This window comes from Copadichromis virginalis, linkage group LG9, assembly GCF_057382275.1.
Source record: "Copadichromis virginalis isolate Kocher_CV1m ecotype Utaka linkage group LG9, C_Virginalis_male_GT1.1, whole genome shotgun sequence".
In the NCBI taxonomy this organism is placed as follows: Eukaryota; Metazoa; Chordata; class Actinopteri; order Cichliformes; family Cichlidae; genus Copadichromis; species Copadichromis virginalis.
The window spans coordinates 11,845,974-11,866,974 of NC_140626.1; the positions used below are offsets into that span (position 1 = coordinate 11,845,974).

Genomic DNA, 21,001 nt, shown 5'->3' on the forward strand with positions numbered 1-21,001 from the left:
TTAAGAATGAAACTTGTCACCGTGTATTAAATGCTGTAATTTATCTTTAATTGAAACTGGGAATGAAAACAATATTCAGCCTAACCTAACCATTTTCTGATATTCCACCTTAATATCGAGAACAAATATTATACATATGCATACCTTTATGGCCCTCAGAAAGGTTGACATAGGTCTAAAAATTAGTCCCAGGAGTGCATTTGTGCAGACTGTGTCGGTATACCCTCTCACCATTACAGTTATAGATAATGTATATTTCTGTTAAGCTGAGGTTTTCAATGATTTTGCAATAACAGAATGTAGTATTGTGCTCATTTAGAAGTCTTAAATCCTACATTTGGTGTTTGGGCTTGAATTTGCAAATATGCAGAGAAGAAGAATATCAGCACTAGCTGATAACTATTATTGTTGTTGTTTATTGTTGGGTTTGGGACATGTTTTGTTTATTAGTCAAGTCATTTTTCATTATCTCAAAAACTGACTGTGTGTTTGTTTCTTTACCAGGGAGAAGTTGGAGAACCAGGTCAGAAAGGAAGCAAAGCTGACAAGGGAGAACAGGTAGGTGATACAGAACATTTATATCCATCCTTCTTCAAAATAAAAAATAGCCCGTTAGACTTCTACTCAGGAAGTGATTCGTGGGTGCTTGGATTTGTCTTTGACTCTGTGGGGATGTGCATTTTGGTGGCATTATTTTCACTGTATGTTTCAGGGTCCTCCTGGTCCAGCCGGTCTCCAAGGTCCTGTAGGCGCTCCTGGTCCTGCTGTAAGTACTGACAAAGAATGAGAAGTTAAACCTGAGCAGGAGGTCACAGCAGTGCTGTTCAAATCTTTGCTTTTGTTTGTTGTTAATAAGGGAGGTGATGGAGAGCCTGGTCCCAGAGGACAACAGGGCATGTTCGGACAGAAGGGAGATGAGGGCTCCAGAGGTTTCCCTGGACCTCCTGGTCCTATTGGTCTGCAGGTTTGTGCCATAACTATGAATACAAATTGTAATATATAGCTGTCACACAGGATAATATTCACGTTATTTTTTTCCATTCTGTCTGCCTGCAATAGTGTGTCTAATGATGTCACACGTTATAGTCAGAAACACTCATTTACCTTTTTTAACTACACTGTGACCTTCAGGTTACAAGCTACGGTGGAAAAATGGTAGACACAAACAAATTCATATTTACACTATTGCTTAAGCACTTTAATTGGATCTGGAATGTCACGTCCAGTAAACTTGCTTTGACCTGCAACGATTGCACCTCTCACCTCCATTCAACGGCAAAATCCTTTTTTCATCACGGCCTGGCTTCTCTGTGCAGTGCCAGTCTCAGCCCCCGCAAAGAATTCACAAAAACCAACGAGGCCTGCCAGTGCGTGTATTGCAAAATAGATTATTATCAGTGGCGTACTTTTCTTTTCTATGTATTCATTGGTGAGGAAATACTTGAGGCCAGACTAAAGTTATTGGGTGCATTTTAAAAACCCAACACTTTGACACAAAAAGATACACATAAACTTTAATGATGTTTTCCTGAACTATGATAATATTCTAATGAGGTAGGACCTTTCCCATAGATAGACCTCATTTCTTTGTAATTATCTGTTTATTAGTAATCAACTTCTTAAGCTAGACGTGTTGGGCATTTACTGCAGAGATTGGGGTCATTGTCTTGATCAAATTACATAGACTGCTATTTATCAATCCGAGGTGCTATCCTGTCTCTGCAGGATTTTATTCAATGGACTTTTAATTGGGAGTAATTCACTTCCCATCACGATTCCATTAATTGCATGGACTAACCCACTCCAATAGCCTGGCCTCATTGAGCACATTTACTATTCTACATAATGAGTAGCACTGCTAATGATCTTAGACTAGACGGGACCTTTACACAGATTATATTACTCAGCACAGGAGACATTAGCATGCATCCACACACCGTTTTTTCAGCACCCAGCAAGCACACACATGCTGAGACGCATGCATGCACAAGCTCAAAACAGTCAGCACAGGGTCTTTGTTTTCATTGTGTGTCCTCAGTGTAATGTGGGGAGAAATAAATTCTTCGATCTCCCCCAGCAAACCTCCACCACTCACTCACGATCAACTCCTAAATCACACAGAAGCAAAGCAACCTTCAGCAGTGATATCGTGGCAATTACTGGTAGAAATGTCACAGATCAAAAACACATGTGAGGTCTGGACCACGCAGCTTATTTTACAAGAATTAGTGAGCAGGATTTATGCCTGCACCTTGGAATAAGGATGTACAAGTTACTGACTGCAAAAGGGAGAAAGAAATAATAGATTAGTGCTCTCTTACATGTCTGCAGAGCTGCAGGAAGAATTGTAGAATAAAAACATGACACCTTCACCGAAGAATTCATAAGGGAGCTTAACCCCCCCCCCGTTTTGCTCAGGCAACAAGTACGTAACATAGAGTCTAACAAATTCAACCTTTCAGGGCAGCAGTTTTCCTTGACCTTACTGATCATACTCACTGGATGTTTAATTGAACACGGACAGCAGGTGAAACATGAATTCAAGTAATTCATTTGTGCACATTTGGCTCACAGATACATTTAATATTTTACAGCATCACTGCATCAGTAGTATCAGCCGTTGTGACTACAGTTAACAACTCTAGTAAAATGATTGTTTTCTTTTCTAATAACATGATCATTTATTCATTTTATTTGTCCACAGGGGCTTCCAGGACCTCCTGGGGAAAAGGGTGAGAACGGCGATGTTGGACCTATGGTAAGAGAGAAACCACTCGATATTTGTTAGTACTTATAAAAGTTTGTTAAATACACTGTAACACTCTCTGACTCTTTCCTGCAGGGCCCCCCTGGTCCACCTGGTCCCAGAGGTCCTCAGGGTCCTAGTGGAGCTGATGTACGTACAAATAGTTGTTAACAACTGTACTAAGTACAACTATACTCATATGCATACTAGACTGTGACTTTTTTTTTTACTTCTATCAACTTACATTGTGAGGCCTTTATATCATTACTTGTCCTTCCCTGTAGTGATTGATGATGATTTATCTCTTTCTTATGTCCTGCTGCAGGGTCCACAAGGTCCTCCAGGTGGTGTGGGCCCCATGGGATCTGTAGGTGAGAAGGTAAGAATCAAAACTTGGCACCCCAGTGTTTTGTGCCTGCACTGAAGGATGTTAGGCACTGAGACTGAATTAGAGTCTGTTACACCTTCCAGCCAACTTCAGACAACCCAGTCACCTTCTTGTTTTTTAACACCGTGTGTTCATTTCAGTATGTTTTTTATGACTTAGAGCTTGGACACAATGTCGTTTTTAAAAAAAAAAAAAAAATTATAGCACTTCCAGGACTAGGACTACGAATACTTTGAATATAGTAGCACATTATTAGTCAGCTACAGTTATAGACTTAATAGAGTTAACTGTTAGTAATATCATTATTTATTCTGACAATAATACTTATTCTCATGTATGACTTACGTAGTTATGGCTCAATTTCAGATATCATATCTGAATTTGGAAAAAAAAAAAGTGTGATATTGAAGATTTATTTGTTTTGACATTGACATTTGTCTAACCACAGGGTGAGCAAGGTGAGGCTGGAAACCCAGGACCACCTGGAGAGTCTGGAACTAAGGTAAGTAAGCTCTTGTTTTTGTTTTCTGTCAAGCTAAATATGTGTTGCTAATGTATATTTGTGTCACTGTGTTACATGTTAGATGTTTACACACTGGACCACGCTTATCGACATACATTCAGTATTTTACTGTAGATTCTAGCACTGTAGCATGATTGAAGGGCCCGTCTTTAAAATGGATAAACTCACTTTGTGCACACCATTGCAATTGAATGGTGACAAGGAAAAAAAACAAGACTCACTAACTTTTGGTATATTTACCACTAACTCCAACCTAATGAGGAGGTGTTTTTGTTTGTTTTTTGTAAGTGACACTGTGTATTCATCACCATGATAGTAATTGTTCCTCACATTTAACAGAAGAAGAGTCATCTCAGCATGACTCTTCTGCTTTGCACCCTGGATCCACATAACCCGCCAAGCTGAGTCTATTCCTCTTAAGATGCAGCCTAATTAGCAGGAGGATCTGCACACTGCTTCTGACCTTATGAACAATGATTGCAGCAACCCTGAAGCAAGTTGCCTTTAAAACATCAGACATCCGTGTTAATGCAGCTTAAGTTGTGATTTGTCCTCCTTGATAGTTACATTGGGGCTGTTGCACAAGAAATCGGAAGTGCTCTTCAGTGCCATACTTGTTTGGAGTTACTTCTAAAAGCTTTAAACTCATTAACGTACTGCAGTCATACACTTGACCTTGCTGTTGTCGAAGAAAAACACCCATCAGTGTTTGCTTTTTAGCTCTTAATTTATCATTATTGAGGTACAACAGCAGATTGAAAAGTTGTAAAAAAAGTGTGATTATAGGTGTCTGTATGCCCTCTATTAGTTCCTCTTTGAATTGCTGGTGTGACAGTTTCAGAGTTAGGGTGAAGTTTACATTCCTATCATAAGCAATAGTGTTGGTACCGTATAGTTTAGTTAGTATAAAATAAATCTAAATCTAGCTGTCATCCTATTTGCTTACACGCATGAACCTTTACATGCTGTACATCAGATTCAGACACAATAAATTAATTAATAATACAAATATTAAGAAATGAAACAGTAGTGGACTACATGAGTTTCTAGTTTTCTGTTTCTTTGCTTGTTTCCACATCTTAACTGAACTGTGAATCATCTTACTTTAAGAAATGTTGCAGAAACCAAGGACATTAATTACCAACTCGTACGCTCAAAGACTTGATTTTTCACCCACATAAACATGAAGCAAAAAGTAAAAATAGCCTGAAATGTGTAAAAGTAAAGATTTATTTACTCAAATTATTGATCAGTAAGGATCTTTGTATAAACTGACTATATACTGACCAGATTCCATTAAAGTTACAATCAAATTACTTTAAAGTCAGAATTTTCAGAATAAAAGATTTTTTCGCATGTATCCAAATCTTCTCCTGATTTCTCACCAAATCAGCTTTAATCCTTTACAACACTTAACAGCTGGACTTGCAAATAATAGACACGGTTTGAAAACTTGAAAATCATAACCAGCATATTTTTTCATCAGGGAGGTTTTAAAATATATTTTATTTATCTATATAATTTAAATAAGGCTTTTAAAAATATATATGTTGCACCTCATTTCACATCAGTGTTTTTGACCATCCAGGGTTGCTGTGCTCTGTTACCAACACTGGGATGATCTTTGGATCCAGTGTCTCTCAGCAGCCTCTGACTGCTTGTCTGTTTTTATCACCCCATCCTGTTCAGTGTCAGCCTTGGAAGAAAAAAATGCTCCCTCTTGTGGAATTGATGTAATGAATGCCCTCCCTTGCCCCCCATCACTACAGGGACCTAAAGGTGAGAGGGGAGAGAAAGGAGAAGCTGGCCCACCTGGAGCTGCTGGACCTGCTGGTGCCAAAGGACCCCCTGGAGATGATGGCCCCAAGGGCAACCCTGTACGTCTGGCACATACTCTCAATATCTCTATAAGAGTTTTTTAGGATTGACTCAGACAAGCTTAAATTTACTGCTCCAAAGGAAATATCTCTTGCAGCCATAAGGCAGGCAATTTTAGCCTAGAACATATTCATGAGCTAAAAAGCCTTTTTATTGATGGAGATTATATTTTATACCTGCATAGAAATGGGATGCAGTGAAGCCTTTTCTCAAAGATTTGCAACATTATCATTAAGTCCATCATATTTCCTTCAGAGGCTGTAACCAAGTACACCAAGTCTAAATCACTGTCGAAATTACTAACCATGTCCTTAATGCTTGAAGCCAGGAAAATTATGTCTTTTTTTAAACACGGATGCATCTCATCATCTTATTTCTTTCTTCCAAAGGGTCCTGTTGGATTCCCTGGAGACCCTGGCCCTCCTGGAGAGCCAGGTGTAGCTGTAAGTATGAAACCCTTATGTTAGCCCTATATAGAGTACAGAGTACGTATAACTCTGTTCCAGGTGGATCATGTTTAATGCAAGAATTAAAGAGTATGGTCCTAATGGATATTCCAGTGTCAGACTAATCTCTAATGTCTTTTTTGCAGGGCACTGATGGCGAACCAGGAGAGAAAGGAGAGGATGGAGAGGCTGGCCAACCGGTAAGTTGACACTTTTTTATAATTTGGAATGAAGAAATGACTGCATGACCTTATATCACGTATAACATTTGGTACACTTGGTGCAAGCACATCATATGAGGACATCAGCTTAATAGTCAGTTTCTCTGTCAAAGTGCTTTTATTAATTTTTTAGTTTTATATTAGACTTTAGTACTCCACCACAAGTTTGCCACTAAATGCTCTAATTATATTTAGTGAGTAAATAATTTACACTGCGGCATTTTAATTCATGCTAGTTACCTCATAGGTATGGGTGTAGGGTAAATGGACTTATCTGCTTTGTAGATTCATTAAGTATAATTAGAAATAAAATCCACGTATTAATGTGCTGGCCCTGTGTAAAGTGCAACGAATGACAACTCTGAATATTTATGGATGTAAATAAGCCTTTATCATTGCCAGAGAAAAACTCGACCGATGTTACATATTCTGTTTTTTTTGTTTGTTTGTTTATGAAGCCGGTTTGCATCTTTGAATGCTGCAGTGAAATATGTTGATTTAGAAGGTATATTAATACATAATGTGAACTTCATATGATGGCTTCCCCTTCTTTGAAATCAGATCTACACACAATGACTTTTGTATTTATATGTCACTGTGCAGTCATCCCAAAAATGAGCTGATTAACACTATGAATATTTACCAGTTTGAATGTTTAAAAAAAAACACTCTGATTGTCTGCAATTAACTCAGAGATAATTGGATGAAAGTATCTCAGGGAACACAGTGTGTATTATTTCAAGCAGTGCTGTGCACCATCCAACTTTGGGTCTGGGTGTAACTCTTACAGACTATGGAGGGGTTTAGCATTCCCAAAATGTGTATTCGGCCTCTGTGTTATTATCCTTCTGGCAGACAGAAGACGAATGCTGTGCTTTCATAAAAAATCATAATCAGTACAGATTTACTTGTTTATGCAAACTGTTAATAGTGTTTCTCTGTTTTCTTTTGTTTTTTGGCTTGCTTCTTTTAGGGACCTCCAGGTCCATCAGGAGAAGCCGGCCCACCTGGACCACCTGGCAAGAGAGTAAGCCTGAGGCAGTTAAAACTCATTTCAAACTGTTTGCATCACTGGTATGGTTCCAGCTACAATCCACAATCGACCAATCGGATGGTCCCATTGTTACAGTTGTCATTGCTGACTAACGCTTTTATCAGCTACAACATCTTAACTTATTATGCTCATTTGAGATGTGTATTAGGTCGTTTTTAAAATAGATAAAGGAGGTGGGATTTCTGTTGGCACTGTACAAAGCCTCTTTAGCCAGCGGGCGAGTGTTCTTCCTCGCTTTGCGACAACTCCTCCTCGACAGCTCAATTTTGGCAGTAAAGCCCGGAGAGACTCATTTTCATTAAAAGTAGAATGGGGACAACAAAGTGGGAGATTTAAGGGTTCAAGGCGTTACGCTGTCTGCGAAGAGAAGCCACCTTAAAGCCTACTGAGAGATGAACGTCAGGATGTGAAAATCATGAATCAATTTTTTTTTTCATAGCAAGAAATTGGAAAGGCTTACCGAAAAAATTGCTGGTAAGAGGAGAAAAAAAGCGAGAATCTGTGGGTTCCAAACTCATTTAGGTCCATATGGCAGAAAGAGCAAAAGCGAGAGAGAGATATAGCGAGTCTGACACACTATTGATCCATGGGTGCTAGACTGACAGGCAGAGCAAAACAAAAACATGGACATGGAAAAATTGCTAGGATGTTATTAAAAGAGAAGAGCTGAGTGATGTCAAAGCCAGGACAGTGCACAGCAACCAGTCAAAGTATGTGTGACAGCTGAGATTTGTCACCACTGCGGTTTTGGCTGCCATAATAGAGGATTTCAACGTTGGGAGAATCTTCTCAAGGTTGCAGGCCTGATTTAAAATGTAAAAAACAAAAAAAAAGCATATAGCCACACTAAAAGACAACGTGAGTAAAGCAGATGTCCTTCATATACTTCATGAGGCTGAGATTTCGGTGAAAAATATCAAAGAAAATAAATTGCTGAACAGAATGTGCAGGTCAAGGATTGAACATTAACATATTTTCAATCCCACATGAAATTCAAAGTCCACATGAAAATGAGCAGCTATTCTCCCAAATTTGAATGAAAAGTTACAATCGTGAGTGCCTCACTGCATTTCAAAGAAAAGCACTGGGCTTCGGTCCAATGGGATAAAAAAACATGTTGTGCATTTATAAACCAGGGTTGATTGCTTTTCTAATGTCTCCAGTCAAATTTATATTCTGAGTCTTTAGCATGGTATCAGCATATGCTGCACCTTAATGTCCTAGGGATTATAGTTAGGATAAGGGCCATTTTTCCCTCCACGCAGATCCTTGGTAGTCCATGCCCGGTCGCTCATACATAACTCCTCCTAACACTTTTTTGTAATTTCTCTGCATTTGGCCTTTTAAAAATCTGTAACCGTCCTTAAATCGTTGTCTGCTTCAGCCTGTGATTCTTAATTAGTCGGTTGAGCCTGTCCACAAATTTAGCTTCATTTATTCTTATAATGCGTTAATGCTGGAAATTTATTCACCTATGCTCCCTGAAAAAAGAGAGGTGGGAAAACGTATTAACCCCGTCTGGCTTTAATTCTTTTTATTTGGGTACAGGCCACAGCTTTTCTTTCTTTTTTCTTTTTTTTTAACTGGAACACTAATAATCTCTGTCCTAAACACATGGCATATGTCAAGGTGCTTTAGAAACCTTGACATAAACCTACTTATTGACTCTAGCTGCTGTATATTGTGCCACAACTGAAATGGTTCTTTGTGCTGATCAAGAGCCTGCCTCTTCATCACCAGTAAGAGGTGCACATCAGGAGAAGATGAAAGCGCCAAGACAGGAGGCAAGCTCACATTATAGGCTCTCAGTCAATAGCACTCAGGCTGCAGTCGGCCAGATCAGAGTGGAATTTGGATGGAGAGTGGATTTGAAGAGGGTGGAGTTGAAAGAAATCATTGTGGGCCTCGAAGAGCCTGACCAGAAAGATAAGAGGATCCAACAACTGTTGGCTCTGACCGAAGACGCCTGTGTTTCTTAAATGTGATTTTTTCTGTTTTTAACTTGGCTGATTGCAAATTATTGAAGGCAGACATAGAAGAGTCATTCAGATAGATCTTTGCATAATAGACCTGTTGTACTTCACACTGGATGATAGAGAAAGATCCACCCTGTTTGAAGAAAATATCCACCAAGAATTTAATTAGAAAGACAACTGACAAAAATTTCCAGCGATTCCCCTTTTGAGACCAAAATATGCATGATGCAGAGTTGCATGTAACTTGAAAAAATGAGCCAACAGACAGAGTAACAACTTCTGTGAATAACTCTGGTGTTCATTTCCTGTACGCGTTTGTGCAGTCTTCTTGTACAGTTGGCTTGTGCTGATGTTATGTCGGAATGCTGAAGCAGTGTACTATCATCCTCCTCAGGGACCTCCGGGGGCTGCTGGTGCAGAGGGCAGGCAAGGAGAGAAGGGCGCTAAGGTAGGAAAATCAATTCTTCCTTTGCAAAGTAGAGCCGTCTCAGCAAGTCCCTCGGACTTCCTCCTCCCTCACTGCGCCCACATTGTGGAATTAAAATCGCAAAAAAAGCGCTGAAGTCATTTAATTTCCATCGCAGATTAGATGGAAATTTATGAACACAGTCTATTTGAGTAAAACCAAGATTCACTTGTTTCTCCTATTGTTCTGTGGCTTAATTTCGAGGCCTACAAAGGAAGTCAAGGCTATTTACGTATAGCCCTCAGATATTCTTCAGTTATCGTGCGTTTCTCTTTTTTGTGCTCGCTGAAATTCCTCTTGAGTTTGCACTTGTTGTAAGCCAATTTCTTTGTTTCATCATTGTCTAAATGTACACACATACTCTGCTGCTTTGTGCATAGGCAAAATCATTTAACACCAGATGCTGCTTGCAACAAGATGCCTCTCTGTTTATGGATAACAGGGAGGATGTGGATGTTAACCTGAAGAAAATAATATTTTTTAATGCCAGTAGTGTTGCACACTTTGCATACATGTTTGATAATCACTGTTAATGAATGACACTCTACGGTGTTCTTAAAACAGAGATTTGGCCTTAACTATCTGATTCCTGATCGAAAACATTGCATATGTCATACACAGTGGTCATAATAAATTCAGTAAAGTTGTTCTGACAGCTTTGCAATAAGCCTTTAATCTGTAAGTGCCTTGCAGCTCAGACATGGTTTATTTCCATGTGCTCTGTTTGCATAATGCTGTGTTTCAGATTACAGCTTGTCAGTATTCAGCTGTAGAACATGAGGACTTTATGTTCTCATGAGCTTTTTATTAAAACATGGCCAGAGTAACTTCCATCTATTGGGCCAATTTTCAACCCTGTGTAAAGCAGCAGCAACATAACTTTGAAAACTCAGGATCTTTTTAATTTTATTCATTTATTTATATATGAATTTTTTACTGGCCCCCATTTACCCAGTCTAAAGACGAGATACTTTCTCGGCATAATTTAAAACTCAAAGCAGCCTGCAGTTGAAATTAGTCTGTAGTGCTGAGTCGCTTCAGAAAAATACTTAATAAACTAACAAGGTTGTGTGTGTGTGTTGCAGATCGCAAACGCCACACACAGTTTTTAATCTATCCCATTATATTACACACTGCTATTACACATTAAGACTTTTATGAATAACCAGCTATATACCACTGGTTTTGAATCTGTGGTGAGTGCTTGCAGGCTATGCTTTCCTAAAAACCGTGTGCATGTTGATTTATTTGTTTGTTTTACTGCTTGTAGGCTCCAGGACACATTTCCTAAATTTCTTCAATGACTGAACACTTTGGACTAGCTACTTTAAAACCTGCATTTGCTCAACTGTACAAAACTTTGCTTAAGTTATACCATTAGATCATTTGTATGTCCACATACAGGGTGAGTCAGGTGTGGAGGGTCCAGCAGGTAAAACAGGACCAGTTGGCCCCCAGGGACCTCCAGGAAAACCTGGTCCAGAGGGTCTGCGTGGAATCCCTGGCCCTGTTGTAAGTTGAAGCTTCAGCAATGATGCCTTCCTGTTCATACGATATACTCCAGAGAGATACGCATGCTTAAACTAAGACTCACACTCAAAGTGCACACACGTTTTTTCAAAAAAAAAAAAAAACTACGGCTAAGGCATGATGATAGACTTCATGGAATAATCAATACTCCCATTTGGCTTATACTTTAGTTTCGCTTGTTTATTCCAGCACACTTTTCTTCCCTGTTTGGGCTATTAATCATCATGCTGGGCACAGAAAATCAATGGCAGACCAGAGAAAATGCAGCAGCCTATAATGCTCACTACAATTGAATGGTTTTTCACAGGGTGAACAAGGAATGCCCGGCTCCCCAGGACAAGATGGCCCACCAGGTCCTATGGTTAGTATGCATAGCGTCCCCTACACTCTCCTGCCTTCTACCCTTGGCATTTATCTGTCTAACTAGATCTGGTGCTGTTGGAAGGGGATGTTTTTGAAACAGTCTTGCTTCCAGACTTGCAGAGGTTAACTCACATTAGACTTGTTCCAGATTTGGTTGTTTAACAAAACCATAGCCTATCCCCTTAAATAATGTCTCAATTGAAAGTGTTTTCATCTTTTGTGTTGTTTCTTTGCTTCCCTCTCTGTGAAACGTGTGATTTTCGAGTCACTTATTTTGTTCCCTCTCATTTTGACACTCCAAGTTCTCTCTTACTGTCTTCTCTTTCTTTCTCTTTATTGCCTCATTTAAAAAAAATCAAGTCTTGTAACTTTACAGTTTTGCTTGTACTGTCATGAGTTCTTTTCTCTTTTTTTTTTTTTTTGTTCGTCTCTGTGAAAATTGATTTTTAACTTCAGTTATTGTTCTTCAGGGTCCTCCCGGTCTTCCTGGCCTGAAAGGTGACCCGGGTTCTAAAGGTGAAAAGGTGAGCGTAGCACTTTCTTCTTCGTCTGATTGCAGACTGGTTTCATTTCTCATTTTTGATATAGGAGATAACCCTATAATTAGAGAGAGGAACTCTGGGGCAGAAGTGAGTCAAGACTACAACTTCTACCCAGCTTCCATGCCTTTTGGAAATTATCAAAAGCAACAGATTTAATTAAGAAGACAACTATACCCTTAAATTAAAATGAACCAAAATGAGTTCTGTCATACTTTCTGTGAGGAAAAATGCCTTAAAGTGATTGAATATGCAGTTGAATGTGATGTATCACTGTAAATCTGTCTAAACTAAACACTGTCAAATTTGCTGATGAAATATAACTGCAGAGGATATTCAGACAGCACACATTGCTAAGCTAAATTGCCTCCCACCCACTGACAGGGTCGGCTTGGGAGTGAGCAGTTTAAAAGTGCACAATTTAGGCACCGTGTTGCATGTTGTCAATTTAGCGGGCCCGGTTAGAACTCACCAGTTTCTCAGTAATCACGTACTTGTGAATTGGCCTGGCTCATGTTTGATTTTCAGAGAAGTTCTTCGGTGTGTGCTGTAAGAAAAGCATTCCAGTTTTAATCCCTGAGGATTTGTACTGTAATGAAACTTCACCCTTTGCAGCCTCCCACGTGCATTTCATTTTTGCGGATAAAGAAATAACTTCACCTTTGTCAGGAGATATGAACATTTTTTTATGGTAGAGTTCACAAGTGACATTTGTTTTCATCCTGCAGGGTCACCCAGGTTTGATTGGTCTGATTGGACCCCCTGGCGAGCAAGGAGAGAAGGGAGACCGAGGTTTGCCCGGGCCTCAAGGTTCTCCTGGTGGCAAGGGCGACGGTGTAAGTGATTGATGACTCTATTCCCACACTGGTCCACAGGCCACTTGCCCTGCACCTCTTGCCATTTTTAGCCCATTTGCCCTTCTACTGTGGCCACAGATCTTGCCACAGTCACTTGTTTTTGACTACAGCTTTTTACTAGAGCTCTGCAATGCACTGCACATCTCTTCTCTTGCTGTATCCAAAACATTTGTCTCATTGGATTACTGATGCAAATTGCTTAAAATGTGTAGAGAAAACTGTATAATTATGGCTGTGAGGTGTTTAAACCAAACTCTTTAGTTGACACTGCTTTAGCATGTAGAATATCAACATCATGGAAACGAGCAGTTCAAGTATATGAGCATCAACACTAGTATAGATGTTCTTTGACGACTCATTAACACCGTGGTCAGTTCCTATGTGTGTGTGACACTGCTGTTATAATATCACACTGTGTGATGTGAAAAACTGCTTTCATTCTGAGTCACATCATTAAAAATCAGACCGCTTTTATTCTGTCTTTTCCACTTAAATAAGAAGCAGTACTGAAAGGAGGACATGACAGCCTTCATCCATTAAAAACATACACACACTGCAGGATCACTGAATATGTTACATTTGTAACACATTCTGCTGTAGTCTTCAGCCTGCCTTCGTTTAGTGATTTAAGGTGGTGTGCTGGTTATCTATCCATGTGATACTGCACTGCCTCCTTTTATCAAAGCTAAAGAATGTAAACATTTTTATTCAGATTCGTATGTTTACTTTAAGGCCTGAGAAGCAACAGGCCTGTCACAAGTGCAGTGTTTGGCCACTTTTGATAGTTTTCTTTGAATGTCACTGGTTCTCTTATCGTATTTTTTTTTATGTCACCAATTATTCAAGCTTGACAGTAATTCTGTTCCCTGCAATGTTTTTTGTTGTTGTTTTGTTTTTCTTCTCAAATATATGTACCTTCTACTTCGATCTGATCTCATAACAGGGTATCGCTGGAGCCAGCGGTCCTCTTGGTCCCCCAGGCCCACCTGGTTTGCCCGTATGTTTGTTACTTATTCTACTTATATATTAATGTCATAACAGAATGACTTTGCTAATTTGCTGTACTGTGTTCTTTGTCATACAGGGTCCTCAAGGTCCCAAAGGAGCCAAGGGTTCAAGTGTGAGTACAAACCCATGTTTCTAATAATGCATTGCTGCTGCGACAATCAGCATTTACTTTAAATGGAGCTTTAATAACATGTTTGTAAACTTTAAAGGGTCCTGCTGGTCCAAAAGGAGACACTGGTACAATTGGTCCTCCTGGTCCTCCTGTGAGTCTTTCAAACTACTGTTTTCATTGTTTCCTGTACAAAGTCTGTTGTATATTTTTATATTGTATGAAATCTAAAACACCTTACAGGGCCCACCAGGTGAAGCTATCCAGCCTCTGCCAATTCAGTCACCAAAGAAGACAAAGCGCTCCAGTGATATCCAGTCAGATGGTACCATCATGGATTATGGCGAGGGTATGGAGGACATTTTTGGCTCCCTCAACAACCTCAAGCAAGATATTGAACGCATGAAATACCCCATGGGCACCCAAAACAACCCCGCCAGGACATGTAAAGATCTGCAGCTCTGCCACCCAGAGTTTGCCGATGGTAAGTTGAAGCCCAGCAAGACTTCAGCCTGAAAGGAAAACACACCCATGTTGTTGTCATGTTTCATTGTATCAGCAGAGAGAAGCAGCCACCAGAGATTCTCCTCATGTTTTCAGATACTAATGCTCATCCTAACAGCCATTATTGTGACAAATGGATTCTCTATTGAAAAAAATAAAACCGGTATAACAGTGATTGGCAGACCTGCTCTGAAAGAATTAAATTCATTAGTGAGCATTAGTGTTTGTTTGATAGCTCTTTGTATATCTCCTTTTTAAACCTTTGTGCCCTGTCTTTGCCTTATAATTAATGCATGAATTTTAGGCCGTCTCTCCTCTCGGTACAATGTGGGATTATCTGCTTCTAAAGTCTATAACCATAGCTGTTGCTGCGCAGTAGGTTTATTACTGCTGCTTTACTTCCTTTGAGGAATAAAATGTACCTTGGCTCAGGCATAAAAACATCATTTAATCCAGCTGTGTGTGAGCCATGAAAATGAGCAACAAATTTTTACTTAAGGTAAAGAAATCAAGCACACTAACGTTTGAAACTGAGCTTTCTGCAATTTTCTGTCGATGTAAGTTGAAGAGAAATTTTGGCTGTTCTTGGTTCTCTTCAGGTGAGTACTGGATTGACCCGAATCAAGGCTGCTCAGGGGATTCCTTCAAAGTCTACTGTAACTTCACTGCCGGAGGCGAAACCTGCATTTATCCAGATAAGAAGTCCAGTGGAGTAAGTAACTTAGGTTTTTACGAGTTATTTCAAACTGACTATTGTTAATCATCCTTTCTAAATTACTATTAAGCCATTATGCTAAGACAATGATGCAACAGAAGGCACATCACAAGGCTGCCATTGTTTATAAGAACTTGTTTGATCTGCTGCAGGTAGAAACCTGTTCAGATCTGATTTTGTGCAAGCACCTCAAACACCACCGACAGGCAAACACTACACACAACTCAAGAAGTTTGTGAAAATGTTCTCTCGGAGATATAAGTTTTATCTTCTTTCCCAGATGATAAACTTTGATGCTATGCTTGAGGCATTGCTGTATACAGCAGAAATGTTCACATATTATGCCTGTGGTAATCTAAAATATTAATAAACTTTGTCTTTTTATTTTCCAAAGGTCAGAATATCTTCGTGGCCCAAAGAAGTCCCAGGATCATGGTTTAGTGAATTTAAGCGTGGTAAAATAGTAAGTTTTCTTTTTGTTTTCATCTCTCATCCATCTCTTAGAGATCTAACATAGACTGAAACATATTTAGTCAGCTGTTGGTTCAACAATATGATTCAGCACCTATTAAAATAAAAAAAAAAGAAGCTTAGTTTGAATTTGGCTGCAAACTCTTTCAAAGTTGTCTCTTTGAGCAGTCCTGCTAGGTTTCAGTCACTCAGTCAAAGTCCCATTTTCACTTGGAAGTGTTCATTTATCCCAATTGCTGGATCAACTCCAGTGTGTCAAAACAGGGGCAAATACTCCAGGCGGTGTCCCATCATTGTGTTGTTTTAGCAAAAACTTCAATAAAAAAAATGCAAAAACCTGTTACCAGTTTTTTCTTTTGGGCAAGATTCACAGTTGTAATTGTAAAAAAAATATTTTTTTTTTTAAAGAAAGAAAGAAAGATCGATCTGATCTAATGCACTTTCTCCTGACTTGGAGGCCCAAACTGCAACATAAGTAGGGATGGGTATTGATAAGATTTTCACGATTCCGATTCCATTTTCGATTCTGTTTAACGATTCGATTCTTTATCGATTCTCTTATCGATTCTTTATAAGAAAGGAGAACACTAAGTTCGATTAGCTTGGAACTTCGTTTTATATCTTCTCTTTGAACAAGATAGAAATTTAGGAGTAACATGGCCTTACAAACCCAACAGTGAGATCTTAAGAGATCCACAGCCTACGGCTCTTCAATGGGGTGTCACAGGGTCCCCAGGAAAAAAATTTGTAAATGTAAAATAATAAAATAAATATTCTTCTGTAGCAATAACAAAATATAACATAAATTATTCAGTAGCAATTATACAAGAATATCCAGTAATGTCCCTGCCTACAATTAAACACATTCACTTACCTAAAATCGGGGGCATCTGCTGTGGCAAATGGGTGCAAGCCTTTGACCACAAACTTAGACACTGCTGGGTGACATTCGTCTATCCTGGCCTGAAAGGAGACGCTACCGGTAGACTGCAGCGACAACTGCCAGCATCTGAGCCAGACTCTGTCTGTCTCTCTCATCATGATCACCTAAACGCACAGTAATGGCAGGTTTTGTAATAAGGCAGATCGCGCTAACATAATATGCACTGTTAGTTGACCGCATTAACGGGAGAGGACGTGCAAACGTTACCGCTGCTGCTGGGTTGAGATTCATGAGTCCGGAGCGGAATTAAAAACACGACATTCATTTAAGGTCATCGCGTGTTTTGTGAGCAAATGCTTTTGCATATTCGTAGTGTTTCCTCCCTTAAATGAAATCTCTACTTTGCAAGTATTGCAAGTTGCCCTGTTGTCATCCGTTCTAGTAAAGTGTAACCAAACTTTTGAGCGTTTGAGCCGCTTACGCGCCGTGTTTCCTGCTAGGTAAATGATGCTCCGCACCGTGGTGACGTCATTCGGGGCGACTGGAATCGATAAGGGAATCGTTTGCAAAAATGGCAAACAATTCCAAGGAATTGAAACAGTGGGAACCGGTTCTCAACAAGAACCGGTTTTCGATACCCATCCCTAAACATAAGTTTCAGTCAGTTTGACACAGAAGTTGATCTCTGCCAAACCTGAGATCAAGATAATATCACAAATGCAAGAAGTCAAGGAGTCAAAAATGGACTCTTAGTGAGTAATGTAAATGTAACAGAGGTGCTGGAAGCACTGCACTGCTTTACAAGAAGATGACCTTGAGAGTGAAAGCAATCACATTTAAAGCAGGTATGGATTTGCTTTTTATGGGTGCATACACTGAAGTTTTTCATTGAACTTCAAAAACTTGCTTAGACAGTAACACCACACATAAATGGTTACTGTTGAAACATTTCTGTAACCAGACTTTGCCATATACAGAAGAAAGTATCACTAAAATATCAGAGTGAAGCCGAGGAGAATTCTTCAGGATGTTAGCATTCCAGCTGTCCTCCTTCTGTCCCTGGACAGTGAAAATCTCTCTCTAAACGTCATCTATTTACTGTATTCACCAATGAAAGAAACAGGTTTGTCCCGCTCCATCAAACTGGTGTCATGGTTCATTCCACAACAGCACAAAGGCTGGCTGTGACAGAAAATGACACGACTTTGAGGTATTGAAAGCCCGGTGCATTTCCTGACTTTGGATAGTGAGTGCTTTTAATGCACATGTTCAGACATGAGTTACACAAAGTATCTGTCAGAACTGTGTCGTGTCTAAAGGTCTTGTTTCTCTTGAAGCTTTCCAAGACTGTGCATGTGTATGGATGCAGAGCATCCATACACATGCATTACTATCCACATGAGTCCTTCAACTTAAAGTATTTAGGGATCTGAAATTATTTTGCACTGTTTTTCACATAGTTTGTACGATCTTGCATGGAGAGACAGAACATTTTGTTCTTGTTAAATAAGATCAGGTATCAGTCATCACATTTATTTAGATTTATTTCACAAACATTTGGTAATTGCTGCTCATTCTCTCTCTTTCCATCTCTGTCCAGTTTTCCTATGTCGACGCAGATGGGAACGCAATAAACATGGTACAAATGACCTTCCTCAGACTACTGACAGCCTCAGCCAGGCAAAACTTCACCTACAGCTGCCACCAGTCTGTGGCGTGGTACGACGCCTCTAGCGACAGCTACAACAAGGCACTGCGTTTCTTGGGTGCCAATGATGAGGAGATGTCCTACGACAACAACCCTTACATCAAGGCCATCTCAGATGGATGCGAGGTAAGCTTGACCGCCTAAATAAGAATGTTTATTGCGGTGTATTAAATTAAAGATAAAGAGCAGTCCTGTTCTGAATGGCTATAATCTCTGTTTGTTATCTAATTCACATTTGTTGAATAGAGCTATTTTAAGTATTTCATTTACTTAAAAGAGACAATGCAGTTTGACATGGTTCCAATGCTGGCCTTTGTTGGGCTTTTACATCTACAGTTGAATGATCTAAATCACAATTTAAATCATTCAACTGATTCCAAACCTTCATACAATATGAAAAATGAGAAAATATCAGAGAATGGATAAAAAATTGAGCTGCTGGCACCTTTAATTACTTTAATTACAACTTTTATTACTCATGCAATTAAAGTTATCAGTTGGTAACATCTTCCTTCAAACAGAGTTTTTCCAGTAGCTTTTTTCTCTAAGATATAAATGAAATGGCTTTATGATGAGCTTACAGATTGAGCACACAGCTGAAGGTCCCGGTTTATTTTCCTGATCATTTCTCATCTGACTGCTTGTTTTTAATGTGTTCCTCTCTCTCTTGTTGCAGACGAGGAAGGGCTACGGAAAGACTGTGATGGAGATTAATACTCCCAAAATTGATCAGGTTCCAATTATCGATGTCATGTTGACTGACTTTGGGGATCCGAACCAGAAGTTTGGGTTTGAAGTTGGGCCTGTCTGCTTCCTTGGCTAAATACAAATGAAAAAGTCAAATAAAAAAATAAAAAATAAAAAAAAGGACTTGATGGGGCCAACAAAGAAAGTCAAGTTGAGACATTCTGGGTACTACCAAACCCCATTTTTAGCCCCCCACCCTTTTCCATGCCACATGCAAGTTTTGAATAAGAGATGGTGTAGCAAACATGTCTTTCCATGTATGTATGTGTAACCCAGGAAAATACTTGTTGCCCTTGTGGGGCTCGAACCACATGACTTAACCACGTCACGGAGCAAAGGTGAAGGACAATCGAATCGTGTGGCAGAGGAGGGTGAATCGGACATAACCGAGGGGGGTGACACGCGTCTCCTCTCTGGACTCTCCAGGTGCTGTATGAAAACAACAATGGTGCTTGTTCAAAACACACACAAAGTCTAAAAGAGGTGATACAAAAGAAGGTGTATTTTGCTAATTATAAAATACTGTAATTATTATTTTGTACAAAACTTTTATTTCTAAATCCACTTTCAAAACTTGCATGTGTATCAGATTTCACTTTTGGCTCTTTCATTTCAACGCTGGTTTAAAGACATACCGTGTAAGTTAAAGGCATCATTAAGTCAAGTCAATTTATAATTCTGTCTTTTTGTTCCAACACTTACTGTGTACATGTCATGAAGAAAATAAAAGTGAGCATTCAAACAGTTCTCTATTGCTAAATTAGACTGTATGCCCTTTGTATATATTGACAGTCCAAAGCTTGAGGTTACTTGCTGTTTTGCCCTTGTGACCGTAGGTGAAACAACTGGAAGTATTACACCTGCACGTATATGACAACATCTCCCACTAATGTTGTGATCCCGTGCTAGTAGGAAGCAATCATGGCATTCATCTTCTTTTATTTAATTCTATTTTTCTTTTGTTTTGTTTCTTTGTTTTTTCCATTTTCTGACAGGCTTTCATTTTGGTTGGATACCTCAAACTTTCTTGATAACCTTTAAGATGCAAGGTTGCCATGCCCTGTATATACCTTGGTTAAGCAATTAAGTTTATATATATTTGGGTGGGGATTTTTTAAAAGAGAGAAATACATTAACTGTTAGAGATCCACTGTTCAGATCCCTCTGTGAATGCATTGAGAATCCCTTTCGGTGACCCATTTTTGTAACTAAGATGTTTTAATGTGCTTTTTATAGTTCATTTAAATATTAAAAACCGGATTCTAAACAACAGTGAACTGAATGTCTCAACAGTTTGTGTAAGATGATTTTGGAGAAGATCTACCTACTGTACATGTGAAATGCTTTAAATCAAGGATATGTTCATTCAACTAAGACTCTGGGCTGGTGCAATTCCATCTCTTGAAACCAATAAAGTACCATCTTACACTAATTTACGTTCATTTGGAGTACATGAATGGAAACATAAAATGTTTTTTATTTGCCATGGAATGGATGAAAGAGACTTACCTGCCTTCATTTTTAAATGTTTCAGTATCTGCTGCTTATTTACCCCTGATCAGCCTGTGAAATACATGCTGTATTTCACTATGATGCCTATTTGAGAAGCATGCGCACACAATAACACTTAATTCCAGGGAATACACTTTATTTCATTCAGTTGGTGGAAAAAAAACTGGGCGTATACAGAAAAGGATGTAAAGACTGCAGCAAGTGGGGTTAGAGTATTATTCTTTGCATATAGATGTTACATGCTGGGCGCAATTTACTTGAGGGGTTTTCCCCCACTCATCTATGTATCCTTGCCTCTCCTGAAATATTTTTAGCCCTGGTGGGGGAGGGACCTTCACCAAAGTCATTAATAGTACT

The 21,001-nt window shown here is 39.2% G+C and overlaps 1 protein-coding gene across 1 annotated transcript in view; it reads left to right on the plus strand.

Annotated features, from left to right (window-relative positions):
- Positions 1–20,553, plus strand: part of col11a1a (collagen, type XI, alpha 1a) — a 69,083-nt gene extending 48,530 nt beyond the window's left edge. Inside the window, exons 44-67 of the mRNA XM_085467757.1 lie at positions 505–558; positions 713–766; positions 857–964; positions 2,705–2,758; positions 2,843–2,896; positions 3,072–3,125; positions 3,583–3,636; positions 5,427–5,534; positions 5,925–5,978; positions 6,128–6,181; positions 7,176–7,229; positions 9,627–9,680; positions 11,103–11,210; positions 11,536–11,589; positions 12,062–12,115; positions 12,859–12,966; positions 13,931–13,984; positions 14,072–14,107; positions 14,205–14,258; positions 14,348–14,588; positions 15,208–15,320; positions 15,718–15,786; positions 18,278–18,511; positions 19,062–20,553. Of these exons, the coding sequence (XP_085323883.1) occupies positions 505–558; positions 713–766; positions 857–964; positions 2,705–2,758; positions 2,843–2,896; positions 3,072–3,125; positions 3,583–3,636; positions 5,427–5,534; positions 5,925–5,978; positions 6,128–6,181; positions 7,176–7,229; positions 9,627–9,680; positions 11,103–11,210; positions 11,536–11,589; positions 12,062–12,115; positions 12,859–12,966; positions 13,931–13,984; positions 14,072–14,107; positions 14,205–14,258; positions 14,348–14,588; positions 15,208–15,320; positions 15,718–15,786; positions 18,278–18,511; positions 19,062–19,208 (2,028 nt within the window). The 3' untranslated portion in view covers positions 19,209–20,553. The remainder of the gene's footprint in view (positions 1–504; positions 559–712; positions 767–856; positions 965–2,704; positions 2,759–2,842; positions 2,897–3,071; positions 3,126–3,582; positions 3,637–5,426; positions 5,535–5,924; positions 5,979–6,127; positions 6,182–7,175; positions 7,230–9,626; positions 9,681–11,102; positions 11,211–11,535; positions 11,590–12,061; positions 12,116–12,858; positions 12,967–13,930; positions 13,985–14,071; positions 14,108–14,204; positions 14,259–14,347; positions 14,589–15,207; positions 15,321–15,717; positions 15,787–18,277; positions 18,512–19,061) is intronic.
- The last annotated feature ends 448 nt before the right edge of the window (positions 20,554–21,001 follow it).